This window comes from Caenorhabditis elegans, chromosome I, assembly GCF_000002985.6.
Source record: "Caenorhabditis elegans chromosome I".
Taxonomy (NCBI): Eukaryota; Metazoa; Nematoda; class Chromadorea; order Rhabditida; family Rhabditidae; genus Caenorhabditis; species Caenorhabditis elegans.
In genome coordinates, this window is record NC_003279.8 from 14,405,947 (window position 1) to 14,432,642 (window position 26,696).

General features: G+C 31.5%; 2 protein-coding genes across 4 annotated transcripts; both read left to right on the forward strand.

Annotated features, from left to right (window-relative positions):
• The first annotated feature begins 81 nt into the window (after nucleotides 1-81).
• On the forward strand, nucleotides 82-11,988 carry apg-1 (AP-1 complex subunit gamma). The gene is made up of 9 exons (NM_170941.8): nucleotides 82-158; nucleotides 221-425; nucleotides 472-596; nucleotides 1,396-2,092; nucleotides 3,571-3,831; nucleotides 5,899-6,338; nucleotides 7,560-7,904; nucleotides 9,516-9,783; nucleotides 11,387-11,988. The coding sequence occupies exons 1-9, from the start codon at nucleotides 97-99 to the stop codon at nucleotides 11,471-11,473; spliced, it is 2,490 nt and encodes an 829-aa protein (NP_740937.1). The 5' UTR covers nucleotides 82-96; the 3' UTR covers nucleotides 11,474-11,988.
• Nucleotides 11,989-12,250: 262 nt separating this feature from the next.
• hpo-13 (Non-lysosomal glucosylceramidase) lies at nucleotides 12,251-25,922 on the forward strand (the record flags this gene model as incomplete). 3 transcript variants are annotated; one of them, NM_001392976.1, is made up of 9 exons in its annotated part: nucleotides 12,251-12,358; nucleotides 16,467-16,646; nucleotides 18,175-18,292; nucleotides 18,661-19,385; nucleotides 20,433-20,886; nucleotides 21,123-21,227; nucleotides 22,596-23,064; nucleotides 24,033-24,488; nucleotides 25,473-25,922. In NM_001392976.1, the coding sequence occupies 9 exons, from the start codon at nucleotides 12,251-12,253 to the stop codon at nucleotides 25,735-25,737; spliced, it is 2,880 nt and encodes a 959-aa protein (NP_001379302.1). In that variant the 3' UTR covers nucleotides 25,738-25,922. The 3 variants fall into 3 exon arrangements, with proteins under 3 accessions (NP_001379302.1, NP_001359639.1, NP_001021681.1); NM_001373663.2 differs by having other exon boundaries at nucleotides 12,295-12,358; nucleotides 25,473-25,860; NM_001026510.4 differs by lacking the exon at nucleotides 12,251-12,358 and adding an exon at nucleotides 16,234-16,319 and having other exon boundaries at nucleotides 25,473-25,856.
• Nucleotides 25,923-26,696: the final 774 nt, after the last annotated feature.

Sequence of the window (26,696 nt, forward strand, 5' to 3'; positions counted from 1 at the left end):
TTCCACTTACTTTCACTGCTGAGCTGTAAAAAAAACTAAAAAACTCCAAAAAAAACGTCAAAAAATGAGGAATTTTTGCAGGGTGAGGCTCCAAGGATGGCGACGGCTGTCGAGCTAGCCATTGAGAAGATCGATGAGTATAAGTCGAAGATTGGAAGGTTTGTAACATTAAAAAACTCAAATTTTTGCGAAATTTCCCCAGTAAATTCTATTTTTTCAGAACTCTCGGCACTCCGATGCGGCTTCGAGACCTAATTCGGCAGGTCAGAGCGGCACGAACGATGGCTGAAGAGCGAGCAGTGGTGGATAGAGAAAGTGCGAATATTCGAGAAAGCTTCCGAGACGATGATTCTCCGTGGAAATGTAGAAATATCGCGAAATTGCTCTATATTCATATGCTCGGCTACCCAGCGCATTTTGGACAGGTTATTGAACCGTTTTTCGCCGGAAATTAAATTATTTGTTATTCAGATGGAGTGCATGAAACTGGTGGCTCACCCCCGATTCACTGACAAACGAATTGGGTATCTTGGAGCTATGCTTCTTCTCGATGAACGATCGGAAGTTCATATGCTCGTCACTAATTCGCTTAAAAAGTTAGCAAAAACCCATGAAAATGAAAAAATCTTGTTTAAAAGCTTTTTTTCTGCGATTTTTCTCATCAAAATTTGATTTTTTGAAGAAAAAGCAATTTTTAAAGGATTTTCAATGCAAAAATGAGATTTTACAGTAAAAAATGCTATAGAAAACAAAAAAATCCGAAGAATTATTATTTTGGTTGAGGCGTAGACTACAAACTACAACTTTTTTAGCCTCAACCAGCAGCTTTGGGGAGGCTGACAAAAGTTGTAGTTTGTAGCCTAAGCCTCAACCAAGATTTTTAACTTGATTTTGCTCATTTTTAGTGATTTTTCATCAATTTTTACTATTTTTCGAGCTAAAATTAGTGAATTTGGTTCTAAAAACTGGAATTTTTGCTTTAAAATTCACGATTTTGCTAGAAATCCAAATATAAAACGATTTCTTCCAACTTTGGTGAGGCTGACAGAAAGTTGTAGTTTGTAGTCTTAGCCTCAACTAATATTTTGCTCATTTTCAATGTTTTTCATCGAATTTTCACTATTTTTCGACGAAATAATAGAGAAATTGGTTGTAAAATCCGGAAATTGAGCAAAAAAGGTGAAAATTTTGCTAAAAATCCAAATTTTAAACGATTTGTTTTCCAATTTGGTGAGGCTGACAGAAGTTGTAGTTTGTAGCCTGAGCCTCAACTAATATTTTGCTCATTTTCAATGTTTTTCATCGAATTTTCACTATTTTTCGATACAATAAAAGCAAAAAATCCCAATTTCCGCGGAAAACTCTATTTTTTAAAACTAAATTCTTCATTTCCAGCGACCTCACCTGTTCCACCCAATTCGTCAGCGGACTAGCTCTCTGCACTCTGGGCTCAATTTGCTCAGCGGAAATGTGTCGAGACCTGGCCAACGAGGTTGAGAAGATCATCAAGCAGAACAATGCGTATTTAAAGAAAAAAGCGGCGCTCTGTGCGTTCCGTATCGTTCGAAAAGTGCCGGAGCTGATGGAAGTCTTCATTCCATGTACCCGATCGCTTCTGGGAGAGAAAAATCACGGAGTTTTGATGGGCGCAACGACTTTGGTCACAGAAATGTGCGAGAAATCTCCGGATGTCTTGAATCATTTTAAGAAATTGGTGCCGAATTTGGTACGGATTCTAAAGAATCTTCTAATGAGTGGATATTCGCCGGAACACGACGTCACCGGCATCTCTGACCCGTTCCTTCAGGTCAAAATTCTGAGATTATTGAGAGTTTTGGGGAAGGATGACGTACGTGTCACTGAAGAGATGAATGATATTCTGGCGCAAGTGGCAACGAATACGGAAACGGCGAAAAATGTCGGAAACGCGATTCTCTATGAGACTGTACTCACGATTATGGAGATTAAGAGCGAGAGTGGCCTGCGCATTTTGGCTGTGAACATTCTTGGACGATTCCTTTTGAATACGGATAAGAATATTCGATATGTGGCGTTGAATACGCTTCTGAAGACTGTTCATGTTGATTATCAGGTTGGATTTTGTGGAAAAAAAAAAAAGGAAAAAATGGCGATTTTGGCTCAAAAATTGAGGTTTTGGCGGTGGGTTGAGGCTGAAAAAGTGTGTAGTTTGTAGTGTGAGAGCCTCAACTAAATTTATTTCATTTTATTTCTGTTGTTAATTTTAATAGAATTTTTTAAAAAATTATTCTGATGAGTTTTCAAAATGAAAATCGCATGTTTTAGTAAAAATTGTCGAGAAAAACAAGTTTTTCAACGAATTTTCGAATTTTGTAGCTTGGTTGAGGCTCACACACTACAAACTACACTTTTTCTAGCCTCAACCAAATTTGGGGAGGCTGTGGAGTTGTAGTTTGTATTGTGAGCCTCACTCAATTTCAGTTCATTTTTTGTTTATTTTAACAGAATTTTGAAAATTCAGTTTTCAACATGAAAATCGCCTAAAACTTGTCCGGAAAACCAAGTTTTTTGACAAATTTGCAGCTTGGTTGAGGCTCACGCACTACAAACTACACTTTTTCTAGCCTCAACCAGATTTGATGAGGCTGTGGAGTTGTAGTTTGTAGTGTGAGCCTCAACCAAATTTATTTTTAGTTTTCTATTCCGTTTTCGACGTGAAACTTAGCTTTTTAGTAAAATTTTGCCTAAAAAATCAGTTTTTCAATAAATTATTCCATTTTGCAGCTCAAACTGTGTAAATAATAATTGGTTGAGGCTTACACTACAAACTACACTTTTTCTAGCCTCAACCAAGTTTTTAGAGGCTGTGGAGTTGTAGTTTGTAGTGGGAGCCTCATTCAATTTCATTTTTTTCCGTTTTGAACGTGAAACTTAGCTTTTTTAGTACAATTTTCCCCCCAAAAAAACCCAGTTTTTCATAAAATTTCATATTTTGCAGGCCAAACTGTCCAAGTGATAATTGGTTGAGGCTCACGCACTGCAAACTACACTTTTTCTAGCCTCAACCAAGTTTGGGGAGGCTGAAGAAATGTGTAGTTTGTAGTGTGAGCCTCAACCAATTTCAGTTCATTTTCTGTTTATTTTATTAAAATTTTTCCGTTTAATACAAAATTTTCAATTTTATGATGAGTTTTCCACATGGAAATCACCTAATTTAATGAAAATTGTCCGGAAAATCAAGTTTTTCAACGAATTTTTGAATTTTGTAGCTTGATTGAGGCTCACGCACTACAAACTACACTTTTTCTAGCCTCAACCAGATTTGATGAGGCTGTGGAGTTGTAGTTTGTAGTGTGAGCCTCACTCAATTTTTTATATTAAGAATTTTTGGAAACTTTAAATTCCTTTTTTAAATTCAAATTTTACGTTTTCTATCGAGCTTTAACAATAAATTTTTTTTAGTTTATAGACTACAAACTACACATTTTATAGCCTCAACCATTTTTTAAAAAGAAATTTCTAATCAGTTTTAACCTAAAAATATATAATTTTCTCCCGAGTTTTTTTTGTTAATTTCAATGTTTTTTTCAGGCCGTACAACGTCACCGTAACGTAGTCGTTGAATGTCTCAAAGATCCGGATATTTCGATCAGAAAACGTGCAATGGAGCTCTGCTTTGCTCTGATGAACCGTACAAATATCGCAATAATGACGAAAGAAGTGCTCATTTTCCTCGAGACCGCCGACGCTGAATTCAAATCGGAATGTGCTTCACGAATGTATATTGCAACGGAAAGATATTCGCCGAATCATGAATGGCATTTGGATACGATGATTACTGTACTTAGATTGGTACGGTAGTTTTTTTGGATAAATTTCCTTGAAAAAATGGATAAAATTGGCGAAATTTGGCTCTAAAAGTCCAAAAAACTAGAAATCTCACGAAAAATCGAAGCAGACTACAAACTACAATATTTTGGGCCTCAACCAGAATTGGTTGAGGCTCAGAAAATTGTAGTTTGTAGTCTAACTTTTATTGATTGTCTTTTATATAAATTTTACGGGAAATTTTTTTTAAATGTTAAATTCCGAAACTTATCAAATTTGCAGAAAAACGACTATACTACAAACTACAAAATGGTTGAGGCTCAAAAAGTTGTAGTTTGTAGTCTCTCGAAATGAATTAATAGGCGAAAATTTTGATTTTTCGTGGTTTTTCGAGTTTTTAATTGTAAAAATGAGGAAAATTATCCGATATTGTAGAAAAAATCGAATAATTTTTAGATTTTCCTGACCTTTTTGAAATTAAAACTTCATATCCGAAAAATGAGAAAAAAATCAATTTTGGTTGAGGCTAGTGGCTACAAACTACAATTTTGCAAAGCTAGAATTACGGAAATTTGTCCCAAATCATTTTTTTTTTTGAATTAATTTTGAATTCTTCCCGCGCAAATTAAACACACAATACGTATTTTATGACTTTTTTCCTTTAAAAAATTGAAAAAAAATGCCGACATAAATTGGGTGAGGCTCACACTACAAACTACAAAAACGCTGAGCCTCAACCAATTTTTTTGTAAATTTTTAAATGCCGCATTTTTGTGTTTTTTTTTTTGCTTTCTTTAATAATATGTCTTTGAAATCAAAATAAATTTGTAAATCCCGAAAATTTAGAAAAAATTGCTGAAAACTCACATTTTTTGGCCGAAAAGCTATCTTTTTAATGATAAGAGTTGCGATTTTTCTCACACTACAAACTACAAAAACGCTGAGCCTCAACCTATTTTTTTTTCCAAATTTTTAAATAGCGCATTTTTGTGTTTTTTATTTTTTTTTCTTAAAGAATATGTCTTTGAAATTAAAATAAATTAGTAAGTACCCAAAATTTGGAGAAAAAATTCCTAAAAACACACATTTTTGGCCCAAAAACTACTTTTTTAGTGCTAGAAGCTTTGAAAATGCCAAAAGTTCAGAAAAAAAAGTTTTTTTTAAATCGATTTTTGTCAAAAAAAAAATTCGCAAAACGCGTATTTCAGTTTTTTTTGCCGAAAATTATGAAAAATGTTGAAAAATAAATGTCAATTTTTTTTAATTTTCGAAAAATTTAGAAAAATTTTTTAAATTTTTCTCACAATTATATTCGATGCATTTTTTTTTTTCAAAAATTCTGAATTTTCATTCATTTTGTAACGATTTTTTGTTTAATTTACCAAAAAAAAAATTATTAAAAATGTGATTTTACTAGAAAAAACGCCGACAAAAATTGGTTGAGGCTCACACTACAAACTACAAAATCGCTGAGCCTCAACCAATTTTTTTTTCAATTTTCGAATGGCGCATTTTTGTGTTTTCTCTTCATTAATATGCCTTTTAATTTAAAATAAATTAGTAAATTCCAAAAATGGAAAAAATTGCGCTGACAACATACATTTTTGGCCCAAAAGCTATCTTTTTAATGCTAAAAGTTGGGAAAATGCCGAAAATTTAGAAAAAAAAATCGGTTTTAATAGGTTTATGCCCGAAAAAAATTGTCAAAAACGCGTATTTCAGTTTTTTTTTGCCTAAAAATTCTATAAAATGGTTAAAATACGCCAAGAAAATGAGTGAGGCTCACACTACAAACTACAAAATCGCTGAGCCTCAACCAATTTTTGATTAAAAAATGTTTCAATGTCACAATTTCGTGTTTTTTAAATTTTTTGGAAAAATTATTTCAAATTAAAAAAAAAAAAAATTGGCCTAGAAATTTCTGAAAATTTAGAAAAAAAAAATATAACCGATAAAAATTTTTTTTTTGAGAAATTTAAAAAAAAATTTTTGAAAAAATTTATAAATTGTTTCACAATTATATTCGGTGAATTTTCTATAATTAAAAGCAAATTCCTTAAAAAATTGAAGAAAAATCCAACATATTTTCAGGCCGGAAAATACGTTCCTGACGAGGTGGTCTCCTGTATGATCCAAATGATTTCGGCGAATGAGCAACTGCAGAGCTATGCAGTATCCCAGCTTTACCATGCCGCTCAAAAAGATGCAATCAATGCTCAACCACTGCTTCAAGTAGCTTTCTGGACAATTGGAGAATTTGGAGATTTGTTACTTCAACCAACAGACGTTGATAGTACTCCAATCTCTGAAAATGATGTTGTCGGAGTATTTGAATCGGTTCTTCCGTCTGCTCTAACCTCACTTTGGACAAAATGTTATGGAGTTACTGCTCTTGCGAAGCTGGGAACCAGGTTCCAGTCGACTGGAGATCGAATTGGAGCACTTGTTCGTATGAATCAGGCTCATATTCAGTTGGAGTTACAGCAGCGATCTGTGGAATTCAATGTGATTTTGAATTTGGGAGATTTGAGGTTCAAAATTTGGTTTTTTCTAGGAAAAATTCCGTATTTTTTAGTTAAAAAAATCTTTTTTTTTTCAATTTTGGGCAAAAAATCTTCATTTTGTAACGATTTTTTGTTTAATTTACCAAAAAAATGTATAAAAATGTGTGAATATTAAAAAATTGCTTTTTCTTGGAAAAATTCCTTTTTTTTTTATATTAAACAAATATTTTTCAAAAATTCTGAATTTTCTTGTTTTTTTTTGAAAATTTGGAAATTTTGAATACAAAATCTGCATTTATTTTGCGGTTTAACGATAATTTAAAATTCACCGCAAAAAAAATATTAAAAATGTGATTTTGCAGGAAAAACGCCGACAAAAATTGGTTGAGGCTCACACTACAAACTACAAAATTGCTGAGCCTCAACCAATTTTTTTTGTTTTTTTTTCTATGAAAAAAATTGATTTTGCAAAGCTCTCGACATAATTTTTTTTTTAATTCAGAAAAAATATTTTCTGAGTAAGTGCTGGAATTTATAAAATTTCGCATACTTTCATTTTTGTAATTCTGAAAATTACGAATTTTTCGTATTTTAAGACATTTTCCTTTAAAAAAATTGAAAAAGTGTACCGGAAAAATGATTAAAAATGTGATTTTGCGGGAAAAACGCTGAGAATGATTGGTTGAGGTTCACACTACAAACTACGAAATCGCTGAGAGCCTCAACCAATTTTTTTTTTCAATTTTCGAATGGCGCATTTTTGTGTTTTTTAATTTTTTTTTCCTTCAAAATATGTCTTTTAAATTAAAATAAATTAGAAAATGTCAAAAAATTTGAAAATTAGCTCTTAAAAATGCTGAAAACACACATTTTCGCCCCAAACGCTACGTTTTTGAAGCAAAAAATTCTGGAAATGCGAAAAGTTTTGAAAAAAACTCGTTTTCCATCGGGTTTTTGTCCAAAAAATTTAGAAAAAACGCGTATTTTGCCGACAAATTCTAGAAAATGTTGAAAAAAGCGCCCTGGAAATGAGTGAAGCTCACAGACTACAAACTACAAAATCGCTAAGCCTCAACCAATTTTTTTTTTGAAATTTGAAAAAAAAAGCTACATTTTTACTTTTCGAAATTCTGAAAATTATACGAAATCTTCAAAAATTCAATTTTCGCAGAGATTTAGATATTTCTAGTGAAACATTTCTTTAAAAATTCTAAAATATCATCAAATTTCAATTTTTTGTTTTTGCAGAGACGGACTGCTCGAACGAATGCCAGTAATCACCCATAATTCCCTAAATGCCGCTGCTCCATCAATGATCGATGAGGAAGTTTCTGCAGAATCGGGAGCACCAGTAGTAACCAATGGAGATCTCCTTGGTGATCTGAACCTTGGTGGTGGTGGTTCAACGAATCCATCAAATGACTATAGTTCTGATCTTTTGGGTGTTGGAGTTGGTAGTGGAGCAGCTTCTGCTCAGGCACCACCACCACCACCACCACCTACCTCAAATTCGAATATTTTGGACATTTTCGGCGATACACCATCTTCAAATGCTGCTGGTGGTTTTGACTTTGGAATGGCTGCTCCAGCGAAGTACGGGTTTTTTTTTTCGAAAAAAATCGATAAAAAAGCAGGAAAAATGATTGAAAATGAGCAATTTTTGATTTGAGTGAGGCTCAGGCTACAAACTACAAACTTTACAGCCTCAACCAAATTTTTCAGCGTTGAGTCAGGCTTAGGCTACAAACTACAATTCGCCTCAGCCTCAACCTAATTTTTGAGTGAGGCTCAGGCTACAAACTACACGCTCTTTCTAAAAAAATATTGCTAATTCGTTAAATAATGCGTGAGGAATTTGCACGAAAATCATTAAAAATTATGTGAAAAAACGATTGGTTGAGGCTCAGGCTACAAACTACAATTTCCTTCAGCCTCAACCATTTAGTTTTCACTCGATTTTGTTCATTTTCAACCAATTTTCCACGATTTTTGATAAATTTTGTGAGAAAAAACTTAAAATAATCATTTTCTCGATTAAAACTGATCAGAAAATTCCAAAAAAACCAAAAAAAACTGATTTCAAAAGATAAAAAAGTTGATTGAGGCTAGAAAAAGTGTAGTTTGTAGTCTGAGCCTCAACCAAGTTTCAAGTTTCTTGTTTAAAATTATCGAAATGAAATGAAATTACACAAAAATGCAATTTTAATTTTGGTTGAGGCTTAGGCTACAAACTACAATTTCCTTCAGCCTCAACCATTTAGTTTTCACTCGATTTTGTTCATTTTTAACCAATTTTCCACGATTTTTGATAAATTTTGTGAGAAAAAACTTAAAATAATCATTTTCTCGATTAAAACTGATCAGAAAATTTCAAAAAACCAAAAAAAAAACTGATTTCAAAAGATAAAAAAGTTGATTGAGGCTAGAAAAAGTGTAGTTTGTAGTCTGAGCCTCAACCAAGTTTCAATTTTCTTGTTTAAAATTATCGAAATGGAATGAAATTACACAAAAATGCAATTTTAATTTTGGTTGAGGCTTAGGCTACAAACTACAAAGTTTACAGCCTCAACCAATTTTTTTAGCGTTGAGTGAGGCGGGTAGGCTACAAACTACAATTTCCTTCAGCCTCAACCAATTAATTTTCACCTGACTTTTGTCATTTTCAACCAATTTTGTTCAATTTTCCACGATTTTTAATAAATTTTGAGAAAAAACTTGAAAAGATAATTTTCTCGATTAAAACTGATCAGAAAGTCCTAAAAACTTGAAAAATAAACTGTTCAGGCTAGAAAAAATGTAGTTTGTAGTCGGAGCCTCAACCAAATTAAATGTCTTTGTTCAAAACAGATATTTTTTAAAAATTTCGACTGAAATTACACAAAAATGTTTTAAGCAATTTCAATTTTGGTTGAGGCTTTGGCTACAAACTACAATTACCTTCAGCCTCAACCATTTTGTTTTCACTCGATTTTGTTCATTTTTAACCAATTTTCCACGATTTTTGATAAATTTTGTGAGAAAAAAACTTAAAATAATCATTTTCTCGATTAAAACTGATCAGAAAATTCCAAAAAACCAAAAAAAAAACTGATTTCAAAAGATAAAAAAGTTGATTGAGGCTAGAAAAAGTGTAGTTTGTAGTTTTTCACAGTTTTCAACAAATTTTAATTATTTTATATCAAAAATTAATGTTTTTTCTTGCAGGGAGCCCACTTATCAGCCGGTAATCGCTATCAACAAGGGCGGAATCGAAGTTCAACTGCAAGTCATCGAAACGTGGAAAAACGAGAAGGCTCGTCTGAGAATGACGGCTTACAACTATACACCAAGAACTCTTTCGAACTATAATTTCTTCGCAGCCGTCACAAAAACGTTTGAAATTGCACTGGAACCGGCTTCATCGCCAAATATTGATCCAAATGAGCATACTACTCAATTTATGACTATTACAAGAAAAGCACCTAATACTACTGTAAGGAGAAAACGAGAATTTGGTTAAAAATGGGAAAAAACGATTGGAAAATTCTAGAAATAATTTTTTATTAAAAGAAAAAACGTTGAAAAATTACTGAAAATTCCCTTAATTTTCGATTTTTTTTTTCAATTGAAAATGTCCAAAATTCTAGAAAAATCGAAATTTTTCAACGCAAGAAAAAAAATTTAAAAAAAAGAAGTATATTTGCTTTTCTATTTAAAAAAAAATTTTTGGAAAAGAGAATGTCATATTTCCTTCAAAATTTTGATTTTTAAAAACTATTTTCCTTTTAAAAAGCCAGAAAATTGAATTTTCCTGAATGTTGTCGGAAATTTTTTAGAAAAAATCACTTTTTTTTTCAGGAAAAAAATCATTTTTAAAAATTTGGAAAAATTCAACTATTGGATATCCAGAAAATCGATTTTTCACTTAAAATTGAGTTAAAAACTATCATTTATCGATTTTGACGGGAAAAGAATGCAATAAAAATTATTTTTTTTTTGCAAAATTTAACAAAAAAAAATCCACTTTTTCACAAAAATTTATTGAAAATTTCACAAAATTGTCAGAAAAAATAAAAATAAAAAACAATTAATTTCGCTAGAGACTTTTCGAAAATTTTGCACCAAAAAGCCCAAAAAGCTTAAATTTTCATAATTTCAGGCTCACCGAATGCGCACCAAAAAAATATAATTTTTTTCTAGAAAAATTATAGAAAAATCGGTAGATTTCCCTAATTTCTATATATTTAATTTCTAGATTTTTCGGGCGAAAAATCTCAAAAAATTAAATTTTTCATGTAAAATTTTTCTAGCAATAAGTGAAAAAACTACCATTTATCCATTTTTTTTTTTGGGTAAAAAACAAGAATTTTACACTGAATTTTTCAGAAGTTCACTAAAAAAATCCACTTTTTCACAAACATTTATTCAAAATTTCACGAAATTGTCAGAAAAAATCCACCAAAAATCCCAAAAAATTCAATTTTTCATACTTCCAGGCTCACCGAATGCGCACCAAAAAAACTGAAAATCTGAAAAAAAAATCTACTTTTTTCCTGGAAAAATTATAGAAAAATCGGTAGATTTCCCTAATTTCTCTGTTAGAAAATTTTTTTTTTTAATTTTAGATTTTTGGGCAAAAAATCTCAGAAAATTAAAAAAAAAATTGAATTTTAAACGGAATTTTTAAAAAATTCAATCAAAAAAACCCACTTTCTCATAAAAATTTATTTAAAATTTCTCAAAATTGCCAGAAAAAACATTTTTGATTGAATTTTCCAAAAATTCCCACCAAAAAGCCCAAAAAGCTTAAATTTTCATATTTCCAGGCTCGAACGCTCACCAAAAAAATATAATTTTTTTTCTAGGAAAATTTTAGAAAAATCGGTAGATTAAAATCGGAAAAAAAAATCGGTAGAAGCCTAATTTCTCCTTTTTTTTTTTTTTTTTTTTTTTTGGAAAAAAAAGAATTTTATACGGAATTTTTCGGAAATTCAAGAAAAATTTCCCAGAATTGCCAAAAAAATTATTTTCCGATTGAATTTTCCAAAAATTCCCACCAAAAAGCCCCCAAAAAGCTTAAATTTTCATATTTCCAGGCTCGCATGCGCACCAAAATCTCGTACATTGTCGACGGAACGGAACAAGTCGGCGAAGGAGTTGTCAACGAGTTTCCCGGATTGTAAAAATCTAATTTTCCCCCAAAAAAAATTTCCCAAATGCCACGTTTTTTCCTAATTTATTGATTTTTTTTTCTATGTGTTTCTAAAAATACCATTTTTGTTCTTATTTTAGTGTGTGTGTGTCTATTGTCAAATAATGTGAGAAAACTCTAATGGTTGTGATTATTTTTATTTAATTTTTTTTCTTCAAATTCCTGCTGCTAGGGGTTACTGTGATAATATTTTCCCCTATTTACCCGAAAAAATTCCAAAAAAATTGCACTCCCGACCCCCACTTTTCCACCACCAAAAAATCCGCTTTTTCATGTATTTACCCCTAAAATTGCACAAATAGGCACCTGCCTGCCCACATACCTACAGGCAGTGCCTTGTAGGTAGGCACGCAGGTAGGCAAGCCTACTATCCTCAATAATTAGTTTTTTATTGGCTAAAAAATCAAAAAAATATCGTCTTGGCAGAGTAGAGATTCCCCATTTTTTTTTATTGGATTTTATTAATAAACCCCCACTTTTTGAGCATTAAAATCTCTTTTTTATAGAATTTTCCGTTAAAATTGCGGATTTTTAATATTTTTGAGGTGATTGATTTTCAATTAAAAAAGCGAATTTCATTAAAAATGGGAAAAGAATTCCGCTTTTTTTTCTGTAAATTTCAAGAATTTTGAGCTAAAATTTGCATTTTTCTTGACTTTTATGGAATTTTGGATGGGAATCGCTTTTTAAAATACAATTTTCAAGCTTAAAATACGAAAAAACGCTACGAAATTCTCAATTTGAGCACATGTTTTGCTCCTTTTTTCACGAAAAAAAAAAGAATATTTTAAGATTAAATATCCGGTGTCAACGATTACGGGAACACGACAATACTGCCAAAATTGAGCTCTTTAAGGTATAATATTTTTAAAAAAACTGAAAATCGGGAAAAATTTGAAAAATCAAAAAAAACTGCTAAGAATTTCGGATTTTTTAGTAAAAAATATTTAAAAAATCGTTGATTTTAACTGAAAAAATTTAAAAAAAATTTGCTGAAATTCTGGAAATTTTTTTTTTTTAATTGATAAAATTCAGATTTTCATTCAAAAAGTTAAAAATTGTAATATTTCTCACGAAAAAGCAAAAATGTTACTATTTTCACTGAAAAAAATTCCAAAAAATATCAGAAATTTCAAATTTTCTGTCCATTTTTATCTAGAAATTGCAAAAAAATTTATTAACTGAAAAAAAAAATTTCCATTTTTTTAAATTAAAATTTTCTAAAATTTTCATATTTAGAAAAAAAATTGTTTAGAAAAAAAACACATATTTAGAAAAAAAATTGAAAAAAAAAAACCGAAAATATCCTAAATTACACGAATTTCATTGGAAAAATCGAGGAAAAAACGGAAAAATTTCAGAGATTTTCTCCAGAAAAGACGCTTTTTTATAATAATTTTAACTCAAAATCTTCCCAAAAATCTGTAATTTGGACTCGAAAAAAAAAACTTCTAAGTTGTTCTGAAATGTTTGAGAGTTTAGCAAACATTGAACTCAAAAAACCCGAAAATTTGAAAAAATCGAGATTTTCATCTGAAAATACTGATGCTGAGTCGATTTTTCTGATGAAAAGCAGGAATATCAATTGTTTTTTATTAAAAAATTTCAAATTTTCTTTTAAAAAGTGAAATTGTTGGATTTCCCTCTATATAAATGCGGAAAGTTGAGAAAAAAAAATGGTTTTTTTACTCAGAAAGCTGAAAAAAATTAGGTTTTCTTTGAAAAATAGTATACAAAATTCAGATTTTTAGCATAAAATCTTCCCAAAAATCTGTAATTTGGACTCGAAAAAAAAACTTTAAAGTTTGTTCTGAAATGTTTGAGAGTTAGTCAAATATAAATTTATCTATAGCAAACATTGAACCCATTTTTCTCCTCTTTTTTCAATATTTGCTAAGTCACAGTTTTTGTGTGTGTGTGTGTTTGTAGTTGTGGTCTCCATGGCTTTTTGCTTTTTGCCATTTTTAAATTTTTAGTCATGCTGCCTATTTTTTTTTGGCATTTTCATGAATCACGAGTTCAGAAAATCGAGATTTCGTAGAATTTTCTCTTTTTTTTTTTGCAAAATTTTTTTCTATAAATTTTGTTGTAGTCTTTACTACGTTATTCATAGTCATTGATAGTCAGAATTAAAATATCGAAGCAAAAAAAAATGTTTTTTTTTTTTTGAATTTTTTTATTTTTGCGATAGACATTTTTAAATTATACGGAATTTTTTTCGAAAGTTTTCTATTTTTTTTCAAATATAGAAAAGTAATTACGTATTAACGAAAATTATATTTTTTCAAAAATTTCAAAGTTTTTCTGAAAAATTTTCATTTTGTGATATACACTTTCCAAAAGACGAAGAAACCATTTTAAAAATGTATTTTAATTTTTTTTTTTTTCGAAATTTTTATCTTTTTCTTTCGAATTAGTTGTACAGTTCTTATTAATAGTGATAATCTTTTAGTGTAAACCAGCCGTGGTCCGCACCTTCGGCGCGGCCCCCGACTTCTAGGGCTGAAAATTAATTTTTTATGAAACTACCGTAAGCCTACAGTATTCCTACCGTGCCACTATTGTACCACTACAGTACCCCGACTATATCCCTACACTAACCCTAACTCACTATCCCTCCAGAAGCCAAAACTTCGCAGACTACAAAGACTACATAGACTACAAACTATGGACACACAAAATAACCGCTTTATATATAGTAAATGATAAATGATATTTTTTAGACAATAATATAGAAATACGATTTTTTTTAAAAATTATCTAAAAACTCGTTATTCCTACCTGATAAGGTGTATAAAATGAGAAATTATTAGGAATTCCATCTAAAAAAATTTATTTTGATCATTACATTATTATATTAGTTATATGAATACGATGTTCATAGAAAAAAATTTTCTTAAAAAAGTTAAAATTAATTTTTTATACAGTTTCGTGTTCTATGTGGAAAAAAAATAGTCTTTTTCGTCTATTTTTCGAATAAAATTTTTTTTTTTACAAAATATAAAATGTTTGAAAACAGCAAACTATGTGCATTCTAAAAATCGGTCGAAAAAAGAAAATTTCAGCCAATTTTTGACGGAAAACTGTAATTTTAGCGAATTTCATTCAAACTTTTTTTTGAAACTTGAAAAAAATTGCAAAAAATTGATTTTTCACGTCGTGTTAAAATCGTTTTCTATAGATCTTTGAAATAAATTATAAGTTCTACCTCATTTTTATTTATTTACTCGAGAATTGGGATGTGTAGCGTTTTGAAGAAATTGAAAAAGGTTGGCTTTTTGCAGTTTTTTATTTGAACAGATTTCACAATATTTCAAAATTTGAAGAAAAACCGCAGTTTACACCCAAAATTAATGAAAAATCATGATTTTCGTACAATTTTATCACGAAAAATGATATTTTCACAATTTTCCTGTAAAGATAACCACTTTTTTCCGCTGAAAATAGCGAAAAATCGATAAAAATCGAAAATTTTTAGCTTTGTAGCCTGAGCCTCACCAAAACTAAACTGTTTCTGACCAATTTTCGTTAAATTTTCACTTTTTTTTTCTATATTTTCTTCTAAATTATTTGTAAGACACGTTTTTTTTTCGGTTGAAAATAGAGAAAATTCGATAAAAATCGAAAAATTTTAGTTTTTGTTGAGGCTGAGGCTACAAACTACAAAATTTATAGCCTCACTCAATTCTGGTTGAGGCTGAAAATCTTGTAGTTTGTAGCCTGAGCCTCAACCAACTTTCTATGTATTTTTCAATGCCCTTTTCGCCGTTTTTTTTTGCATTTCATTGATAATATTTTTAAAGTGTTCCAATTAGACTACAAACTACAAACATGAATACCAAAATTAATGACAAAAAAGGTGATATTACGTCAATTTTCATCCGAGAAAGTTCAAAATCAATTTCACACCACACCAATCTTATTGATAAGAAAATGGGTTAACTATATGAGGAAAAATCGATAAAAATGGAAAGGTTTTCGTTTTGGTTGAGACTCAGGCTACAAACTACAACATTTCTAACCTCCCCAAATCTTGAGTGAGGCTGAAAATCTTGTAGTTTGTAGCCTGAGCCTCAACCAACTTTCTGTGTGTTTTTTGATGATTTAATACGATTTTTTGCATTTCTTTGATAATTTGTTAACTCTCACACTACAAACTACAAAGATGTACACTAAAATTAATGGAAAATCATGATTTTTGCTCAATTTTATCACGAAATATGATAATTTCACAATTTTCTGAAAAGAAAACGTTTTTTCCGGCTGAAAATGAAGAAAAATCGATAAAAATCGAAAGATTTTCGTTTTGGTTGAGACTCAAGCTACAAACTACAACATTTCTAACCTCACTCAACTATGGTTGAGGCTGGAAATTTTGTAGTTTGTAGCCTGAGCCTCAACCAACTTTCAATGCATTTTTTCGATGTTTTAATGCCCTTTTTAATACCCTTTTCGTGGTTTTTTTTTGCAATTTATCGATAATATTGTAAGTGATCCAATTAGACTACAAACTACAAAGATGTACACTAAAATTAATGAAAAATCATGATTTTCGCTCAATTTCCATGCAAAAAAGTTAGTAAAGTTCAAAATCAATTTCCCACACCACCCTTAGTGATAAGAAAATTGGTTAACTATGCTAGTGGTGATAATAAATTTTCCAAAATTCTGTGTCCTTATCAGTTGTGATAGGCAGCACGCCAAAAAAAAAACTAAATTTTCGCCATTTTTAGTTCTAACCACCAGTTTCCAAATTTTTTTCTAATTTTTTCTGCTGAAATTTCTGAAAAATTGAAATGAGAATAGGATGTTGCACGGTGAGAATTTTAGATTTTTTTTTTTTTGAAAAAAAAAAAAATTTCTTCTTGCGATGAATCATAAAATAAACACTAACGTTTCTTATCATAACAATTTTCAAACGAAAAAAATACTTTTTTTTCTCTCAAAAAATCAATATTTTCCAGAGCATGCGGAGACGCCGTTCTTCGACAAAAGCCTCGAGAAAAACGACGATGGGCGGTGCGGCGGAGCTGGAAGATGAATGGATCCCGTCCGAGACCATGTCTGGAGCCGGATGGAAAGCTCGAGGAGACCGGAAACCAAAGGACAAGCGGGTACCGTTTAATAGGCCGACACCCTATCAGGTTGGTTGAAAATTCGAGGAAAATCGGTTAAAAATGGAGGTTTTTCGTGGAAAACAGTGAAAATTTGGCGGAAATTCGATAAAAATCGGTTGAAAATGCAAAATTTTAGCTTTGGTGAGGCTCTCAGACTACAAACTACAAAGTTTTTAGCCTCAACCAAATGTGAATTGTAAAAAATTGGTTGATTTTTGGAGATTTTGGAAGAAATTAGTGAAACTTCGACGAAAATCGGTTAAAAATGAAGGTTTTTCGTGGAAAACAGTAAAAATTTAACGAAAATTCGATGAAAATCGGTTAAAAATGAATATTTTAGCTTTGGTGAGGCTCTCAGACTACAAACTACAACGTTTTTAGCCTCAACCAAATTGAATCGTAAAAAAATAGTAAAAAAGCGACGAAAATCGGTTAAAAATGAAAGTTTTTGACAGAAAATTGCTTAAATTCGATAAAAACTGACGATTTTAGCAGAAAAAAAGAAAAATTCGTAGAAAATTCGATGAAAATCGGTTTAAAATAAAGGATTTTGTTTTTGGTGAGGCTCTCAGGCTACAAACTACAAGTTTTTAACCTCAACCAAACTAAATGCAATTGTAAAAAATTGGTTGATTTTTGAAGATTTTGGAAGGAATTCGTGAAAATTCGAGTCAAAAATTGGTTGAAACCAGTTAAAAAAATAATCATATTAACAGAAAATAGTGGAAAAATAGTAAAATTCGATGAAAATCGGTAAAATTAAATATTTCGACTCGAAAAAATCTGAAAATTTATAGAAAATTGATTAAAAACGCAAGATTTAAATAGAAAATGGAAGGAAAATTGATCGAAAATCAATATTTTATCTATAAAATCAATCAAAAATGAATATTTTAGCTTTGGTGAGGCTCTCAGACTACAAACTACAATTTCCTTCAGCCTCAACCAACCAATTTTCACCTGAATTTCGTCATTTTCAACCAATTTTGCTCAAATTTCTACGATTTCTAATAAATTTTGAGAGAAAAAAGTTAGTTTTGAGCCACAACCAATTTTAATTGTAAAGAAAATTGGTTGATTTTTGAAGATTTTGGAAAAAATTATCGAAAATTCGACAAAAATTGACTAAAAATGATTATTTTAACGGGAAATAGTGTAAAAACAGTGGGAAATTCTATAAAAATCGTTAAAAATGCATATTTGTAGTTTGTAGTCTGAGCCTCAACCAAGTTTCAATTTTCTTGTTTAAAATTATCGAAATGGAATGAAATTACACAAAAATGCAATTTTAATTTTGGTTGAGGCTTAGGCTACAAACTACGAAGTTTTTAGCCTCAACCAAACTGAACTGTTAAAAAAATTGGGTGAGGCTAGAAAAGTTGTAGTTTGTAGTGTGAGCCTCAACCAAATGATTTTTTAAAGCAATTTTTTTGGTTTTTTCTCTTTTTTAATTTTTTTTTTGAATTTTGTTTTTTTACTGCGCTTTTCTCTGTAAAAAATTCAAATTTCCACCCGCAAACCGCCCGAAAACCTTTGAAAATCTCATTTTTTCCAGATCTACGAGGCACTTCCATTCGTTCGTCGATATTTTATGTACTGGATGAAGCACACATTTGATAAGGAGAAGCTGTTCATTAACACATTTCAACCGCTGAAACACAAGCCTTATTATGGTTAGTTAGACTACAAACTACAAAAATTTTTTGAGACGCAGACTACAAACTACAAAACACAAAAAAAAAATTGAATTTTCCGCCAAAAAATTGGTTTTTTTTTCCGCAGAAAATTTGAATTTCCCTCAACCTCGAAAATACATAGAAAGTTGGTTGAGGCTCAGAGACTACAAACTACAAGATTTCCAGCCTCAACCATAATTTGGTGAGGCTAGAAAAAAGTTGTAGTTTGTAGTCGTTGAGCCTCAACCAAAGGTTAAAATTCTCCAATTTTAACCGACTTTTATGGAATTTTCAACGAATTTTTACAATTTTCCGCAAAAATGTTCCGTTTTCAACCAAAAATTCAAAAAAATCCAATTTTCCAGGCGTTCCATGTGGAGGAATTGGATGCGGAGCGATCGGCCGTGACTTCCGTGGTGGTTTCTGTAAATTCAGCCTCCGTCCAGGGCTCGTCGAGCACAAAGTCGACGTTGTCGCCGCCGATCAATTCATTCTTTCCGTACGGGAAAATGATCGGTGTATCTATCAAAAAGTCTTGTCAGCAGCCGACGTTCAACGGCCATCCGGGCAACTTTCCACGTGGGATTTCAAATTTCCCAAGAAAAATGTGCATTATCGGGGGCTATTCCCCCGCTCGTGGACCACTTTTCGGGTACCCGAGCTTGAGCTGACTGTAGTTATCCGGCAGGTGTCTCCGGTACTTCCACATAATTATGAGGATACTACCTACCCTGTATGCCTATTTCTGATCGATGTTGAAAATGGCGGCTCGGCGAGCCGGGAATACGAGATCTCTGTCGCTTTTACGTTTAGGAATGGAACCGGAAATCGAAGATGGGAACGAGAAGCCGAGTGTTCTGGAGTCAAATTTGAGACTGAGGAGGAGGGCCTGAAGCCTACTACTACGGCCCAAGAGAAGATCTCCGGTGTCAGCCTGTACCATACGATCTCCTCGATGCCTTGTACCTATGGCCTAGCCACGACACACAGGGAACACACGACGACTACAGTTTGTGAGAGATTTGATCCCTCTCGGAATGGAGCAGCTCTGTGGAATCATTTGAAACAGACGGGCGATGTGCCGAGTTGTGTTAGTTGTTTTTGCGAGAGAGAAATCGGTGGCTAGAATTAGACTACAAACTACATTCTCGACTTGATAGGTTTTGAAGTTTGGAGCAGTTTGGAGCAGCAATTTTGCCTAATTTAGACTACAAACTACAGTTATTTGCAATTTGGCACAGTCTGTCTTGATTACTATAATGCAGTAGCAGTAGTCGAAATTTCAAAAAAAATCGCCAAATTCGAATTCAATTTTCTGAGAAAATTCTAATTTTCCTGTTAGATATGTTTTGGGCTCTGCTGATCTGTTGGAAAATGCAAAAAATTCGGTGAAAATCTGTTGAAAACTAGGAATTTAGACTAAATTGACGATTGGTTGAGGCTATCGGACTACAAACTACAAGATTTCCGGCTTCAACCAAATTAGTGTAAATTGGTTGAGGCTAAAAATATTACTGTAGTTTGTAGTTAAAATCATCTTTTTTTTAAATTTTTTAAAAACAACTTTTCATAACACTTTTAAAATAGTTTTTGTAGTTTGTAGTCAGCGCCACAAGCAAAAAAAAATTGAATAGGCTTAGACTACAAACTACAAGATTTCCAGCCTCAACCAAATTGAACTGTTAAAAAATTGGTTGAGGCTAAACACAATCGTAGTTTGTAGTCGATTTTTTTCAGAAATTTTATAAAACCTACCACCAAATCCAAAAAGTTTTAAATTCGGGAAAACGGTGATGCAAAATGAAAATTAAAAAAAAAAAGAAGCGAAAACTGAGTTTGGTGAGGCTAGAAATTGTTGTAGTTTGTAGCCTGAGCCTCACCAAATCGGTTTTCTTTGGTTTTTGGAGCAATTTCAACCAAAATTTGAGTTTTTTTTTCTCAAATCAACTACCTCAAAGAAGCGTAAAAATATCGAGAACATAAAAAAAATGAAAAAAGCTTTCTAATTTGGTTGAGGCTGAATATTGTGTGTAGTTTGTAGTCTAAGCCTCAACCAACAAATTTTGAGTTTTTAACAGATTTAAACAGGATTTTTTGCATTTCTAAAAGCTTTTTTCCTCAATATATTTATTTCCAGGAAGAAGAATGTCTCATAAATGCCCGTGAAATGGCTGTAGCCGTCTGTAACCGCTTCACCCTTCCACCCAACTCTACAAAAACCCACGACTATGCTCTGAGCTGGGATATGCCAAAAGTTCATTTCGGATCAGTTGCTCGAAGCTATCACCGAAGATATACTCGATTTTTCGAAGCTTCTGAAGCTGGAAGTGCGGCGGATTCGCTGTGTGTCAGAGCTCTCCGGCTAAAAGATAAATGGGAATCCGAAATTGAGGCATGGCAATCGCCGATTTTAAATCACAAAAAACTGCCGGATTGGTATAAATCTGCGATCTTTAATGAGCTGTATTTTATCACTGACGGCGGAACTGTTTGGTTTGAATTCGATGAGAATTGGGCTGAACACGAGACACATTTGAGTCATTATACAAAGGATAAAATGAAGGAAATTGGACGATTCGGGTATTTGGAGTGTAGGTTTTGTGGAATTTATGGAATTTATGGCGAAAAATTGGGAACATTTGGTTAAAAATGGCCAAAAATAGATGAAAATCGATTTGGTGAGGCTCCGAGGAGCTACAAACTACAAAATGTTTAGCCTCACCGAACTTGGTTTGCAGTGATTTTTACCTTTACAATCTTCATTTTTACCCAATTTTCACTTTAAAAATTTTGCATTTTCCTCCATTTAAATTAAATTTGATTTCAGCTTGGGAATATCGAATGGTGAACACGTACGATGTCCATTTCTACGCGTCGTTTGCTCTCGCAGAGCTCTGGCCAGAGCTTGAGATTACGATTCAATCGGAATTTAGTACGTGGCAAATTGAAATTTTTCATTCACTGCTGACAATGCAATACATATATAGTACATACATAATAGATATACAGTAGTATATAACATTACAATATAATTACATCACAATACGATATATAACAATAGTATAATAATACAATATGATACAAACATAATACATATATAGTGCTTAGTATATAACATTACAGTATAATTCCAATACACTACATTACAATACGATATATAACATTAGATTAATAATAATACAATATAATACATAATACATATACCGTATTTCCTCTATTAGTCTTGCATGCAAGACTAATTTTCAATCGACCCGTAGGGGTGCAAGACTAATAGAGACTGCAAGACTATTAGAGGCTGCAAGACTAATTTCCGAAGGTCCAATAGCTTTGTAAAATTGATAATTTATTATCAAAAATTTGACTTGAAACAGTCTAAATCGTGAAAAATACATACTTTTCTATTGTTTTATCAATTATTTGAACACTTTAAAATTTAATTTAGCTAAAAAAATGGCGAAATTTTTGAAGTTTTGACAAAATACCGCTGGTCTGGCAAGAATAGGGGCGCAAGACTATTACCGTATTTCCTCTATTAGTCTTGCATGCAATACTAATAGAGGCTGCAAGACTAATTTTCGATTGGTCCGTAGGGGTGCAAGACTAATAGAGGAAATACGGTAGTACATATGTAATACTTACATAATACGTATATAGCGCATAGTATGTAACATTACAATAATAATACAATTCATTACATTACAATACATATTACAATACAATATATAACATTAGAATAATTATATAATACAGTACATATATAATAAATAAGAGTTGGAAGGTTTGAGGTTATTACGGTTTATTAAGGATAAACTAATAGAGAAATCACCGAGTTAATGGGACATGTAAAGAGGGGAAAATGGCAATAAGTAACACAAGTAAAAGGAATTAGAGAAGACCTCGAATGAGCGTGACGACGGTCTTTTATACTCCTGGTTGACGAGGATTGGCGGGCAGCAATCCGAGGCGAATTGAGCGCGCCGTCCAACGGGGCGCGTTTGCATCGAGTACGGTAGACAGGTAGCAGGCCTAGTCGTTGTTGTTGGCAGCGGTGACGGCCGAATGCAGACATGCATTCGCTACGACGACACTTGCTGGACCTGGAAAACTAGACTGAAGTAATGCTCTTATATTGGAGAGGTGGGAACCGGAAAATCCTTACAAATACATATAAAGCGCATACTTTATAACAGTGCAATATAATTGCATTACAATGATAATACAATATAATAAATACATAATGCATATATACTATTACAATAATTATAGTACAATATATAATACATACATTATAAAATTGCAGCCGACCAAGTATATCACTCAATCGAAAAACCCACAAGATTCCATATGGAAGGAGACTGGGCGAACGTGAAAACCGCTAGCCGCGTACCTCATGACCTCGGAAATCCCGCCGATGAGCCATGGATTGCCACAAATGCCTATGTGATGCATGATACTGGGAAATGGAAAGATCTCAATATGAAGTATGTATTAACGTCGTGGCGAGATTACGTAGTCCTCTCGAATGAACACGAGGATTTTCTATTTCATACGTGGCCGGCGGTACGGATGATTATGCTTGAAGCACTGGAGAATTGGGATCAAGATGGCGATGGAATGATTGAGAACTTCGGAAAAGCAGATCAGACTTATGATGCGTGGCAAATGGAGGGTGTTAGTGCGTATTGTGGATCCTTATGGCTCGCTTCTCTTCGAGTTGCTATTGAAATGGCCGGGCTTATGAAGGATGATGAGACTCAGCAGCTGTTCAGGTGTGCGGAATGAATTGATTTTTGATGAAAAATGCAAAAAAATTGGAAGAAAATTGGTTAAAAATGACGGTTTTTGCTTGACACCCGAGTTTGGTGAGGCTGAGCGAAGTTGTAGTTTGTAGTCGGAGCCTCAACCAAAAGTTTTCTTGTGTTTTTGAGCGTTTTCGACGGAAATTTACATGATTTTCGGCGTTTTCCTCGAAAAAGTTTTTAAAAAATCGTAAAAATAGGCTGAAACTTTAAAATTGAGCATAACAATTCGTTTGGTGAGGCTACAATTTTGTAGTTTGTAGTGATAGTCTCAACCAATCGTTTTTTTTTGTTGTTTTTTTTTGTTAGAAAATTTAAAAAAAATTGAAGAACAACAAGAGATTTATCAAAATAAGTTGAGTTTAATGGAAAAATGCTCAAAAACCGAAAAAAAAACGTATTGGTTGAGGCTCAGACTACAAACTACAAAGTTTTAGCCTCACCAAATTGAAATTTCCAAGCTAAAATCTTTATTTTCACCAATTTTTACGGACTTTTTCGTTGTAAAATCATAAAAATGAAACAAATTCAAACATTTAAGTTAATTTTATCGGAAAACGTCAATTTTATAATTAAAATTTTTCCATTTTTCCGATTTTTTGATTTTCTCTGAAAAACACCATAACTTTAAAAAAAAACTCAAATTTAAATTTTCACGTGGTGTCAGGTTGTCCCATAAAGGTTTGATCTACAAAAAATGCGGGAATTTCTCCACAAAGAAATGTGACGTCGGCATGCGAAATCAGTTGAGAAGTCTACGTCTGAATTCCCGCATTTTTTGTAGATCAAACCGATATGGGACAACACCTGACAACACGTGAATTTTTTTGCAATTTTTCTTTCATTTGCGAATGAAGTTTTTAAACGAAAATTTAGAAAATCGGAAAATCGGAAAATATTTCGATTTTTATACATTACTTTATCATTTTTTTTTTCAGGAATACTCTCGAAAAAGCGAAAAAGGTATTCATCGACACTCTATGGACAGGAACCTACTTCCGATTCTGTGAGCGATCCCGTAGTAGAGAAACAGTGATGGCTGATCAACTATGTGGTTATTGGTTCCTTCAATCAGTATCTCCTGAACTAGCCGACGAGCTTCTCCCGAATCATATGGTCCGATCAGCGTTGGATACGATTTATCGATTGAATGTGTGTAAATTTGGAAACGGACGAATGGGTGCAGTAAATGGAATGAAACCGTCAGGAGTCGTAGATCGGGAGTACATTCAGGCTGATGAAATGTGGACGGGTGTTACTTATGCAGTTGCATCGTTACTTATTCAACAGGGAGAAGTGGAAAAGGCGTTTCATACGGCGTCGGGGAGTTATCTGACATGTTTTGAGGAGACTGGACTACAATATCAGACGCCTGAAGCACTTTATGAATCGAAGTGAGTGAGATGTTGAAAATTCAAGAAGAAACTATCTAGTTTGTAGTATGGAGCAGTCCTATATGTATATATATATATATATATGTATTTGTATATGTATATGTATATGTATATGTATATGCATATGCATATGTATATGTATATGTATATGTATGTATATGTATATATGTATATGTATATGTATATATGATTACGGGAACACTAAATTCTGAGAATGCGTATATATATATATCTCATAGCGAAAACTACAGTAACTTCTTAATGTCGATTTACGGGCTCGATTTTCGGATTGAATTTTTTTTTCGAGTTTTCGTAAGTCATATTTGATCGTGAAATAAATTATTACCGTAAATCCACATAAGCAGTACAGTAGCATTTTAAAGAATTACTATAGTTGTCGCTACGAGATATTTTTTGCGCGTTAAATGTGTTGTGCAACACGCATATTTAGTGTTCATATAATACGTTTTATAAAACATTAAACGATAAATTTAAATTTCCCGAATTTTGAACTCGAAAAACTGAAAATCGAAAAAATTGTGAGGAAAAGAAATTTGTTGAAAAAAAAAACTGAAATTTGTTTTTTTTAATAGATTTTTCCAAAAAAAAAAAAAAAAAATTTTCCACACATTTCTAAAAAAAATCCCAAAAAAAATTCAAAAATTAGAAAAAAATCCAAAAAAATCAAAAATTATTTTTTCAAACTTCCAAAAATACTCGTAATCCCAAAAAAAAAAGTTTGAAACTTTACAAAAAATTAAAAAAAAACATTAAAACTTTTTTTTTTTTGATTCCAGAAAAATTTGGATATTCAAAAAAGCAAAAATTCATAAAACTAATTCCAAAAAATGGAAATTTATTTTTAAAAATAGAAACAAAAAATTCATATCCAAAAAAACAATAATTTTGGAATTTTTTTTTTATTTCCAAACATTTTTTCTTTAAAAAATCCCAAAAATTAATCCTAAAATATCCGAATTTCAGATTCTACCGAGCCATTGGTTACATGCGTCCTCTATCGATTTGGGCAATGCAATGGTCACTAAAAAAGCATTGTGGAATGAATACGAGTGAAGAAAAATTGCCGAATTTGGTGAAAAATGAAAAAGTTGTTCCGGAATCCGAAGCAGCAATTCAAGTACAGAAACAACGAATATTAGGGGATACAAGTGAAGATGGTTCGAGTTTAGGATATGTTAGTGATTATCATGATGAGAGGAGTATTCCAAAGATTGCTACACTACGATAATTGTACTTTTTAACTGATTTTTTTGGATATTTTCCCGATTTTTTGTATTTTACGTGGTCTTTTATTTTTCGAATTTTCGATTGTGCAATGACGTTTTTACAATGCAATACAAGTATTTTTTTGAAAAATTTTTTCTGATTTTTATATTTTCTGTTGTCCATTTAGGATATCAATTTATGCTATTTGCCTTTTTTTTTTTTTTTGGAAAAAAAATTTGAATTTCTTGAAAAAGTTAGCTAATTACGGTGTTTTTTAGGATGAGCTTTTTTTTTTGAAAAATTAAAAACATTTTTTGAATTTTTTCCTCAATTTTTTGAAAATGTTATAGTAATCACGGAAGCTTAAATTTAAAAAAAAACCATTTAGAATTTTTTTTTCACAATTTTGAAACTGATTTTTTTTTTTGAGAAAATTCGCATTTTTTCAACAAAAAAATTCTGAAAAATGTTGACAATCTGTATTTTTAAGCTAATTTTTAAAAGCTTAATAATTGGGAAAAAAATCAAAAAAATTCAATTTCATGTAATGTAAATTATGCATTGCAGGTGACTTTTTGAATGTAAAATTTGAAAAATTTGATTAAAAAAAGTTTTTTTTGAATATTTCGCTAAAGGAATACTTTCTAATTAACTAGATAAATATTTTAACTTTTAAAGCATTTTCTGGTAATTTTTTGGAATTTTCAAATATTACGAATTTTTGTCGAAGTTGAATTCTAGAAAATCTTTAAAAAAGTTTGAATTTTTTGAAAATTTTTTCGAAAAAAAAAAATTTAATTACTTTTTTGAAAAATAGAACAAATGTAACATTTATTATATAATATATAATAGTATATAATAATATAATAATATTTAATAATATATAAAATATATAATAATAATATATAATAGAACATTTATTGATTTTTTTTCGAAAATTTCAATTTTTTTTCTAATTTTTAAACTAAAAAAGCTAAAATT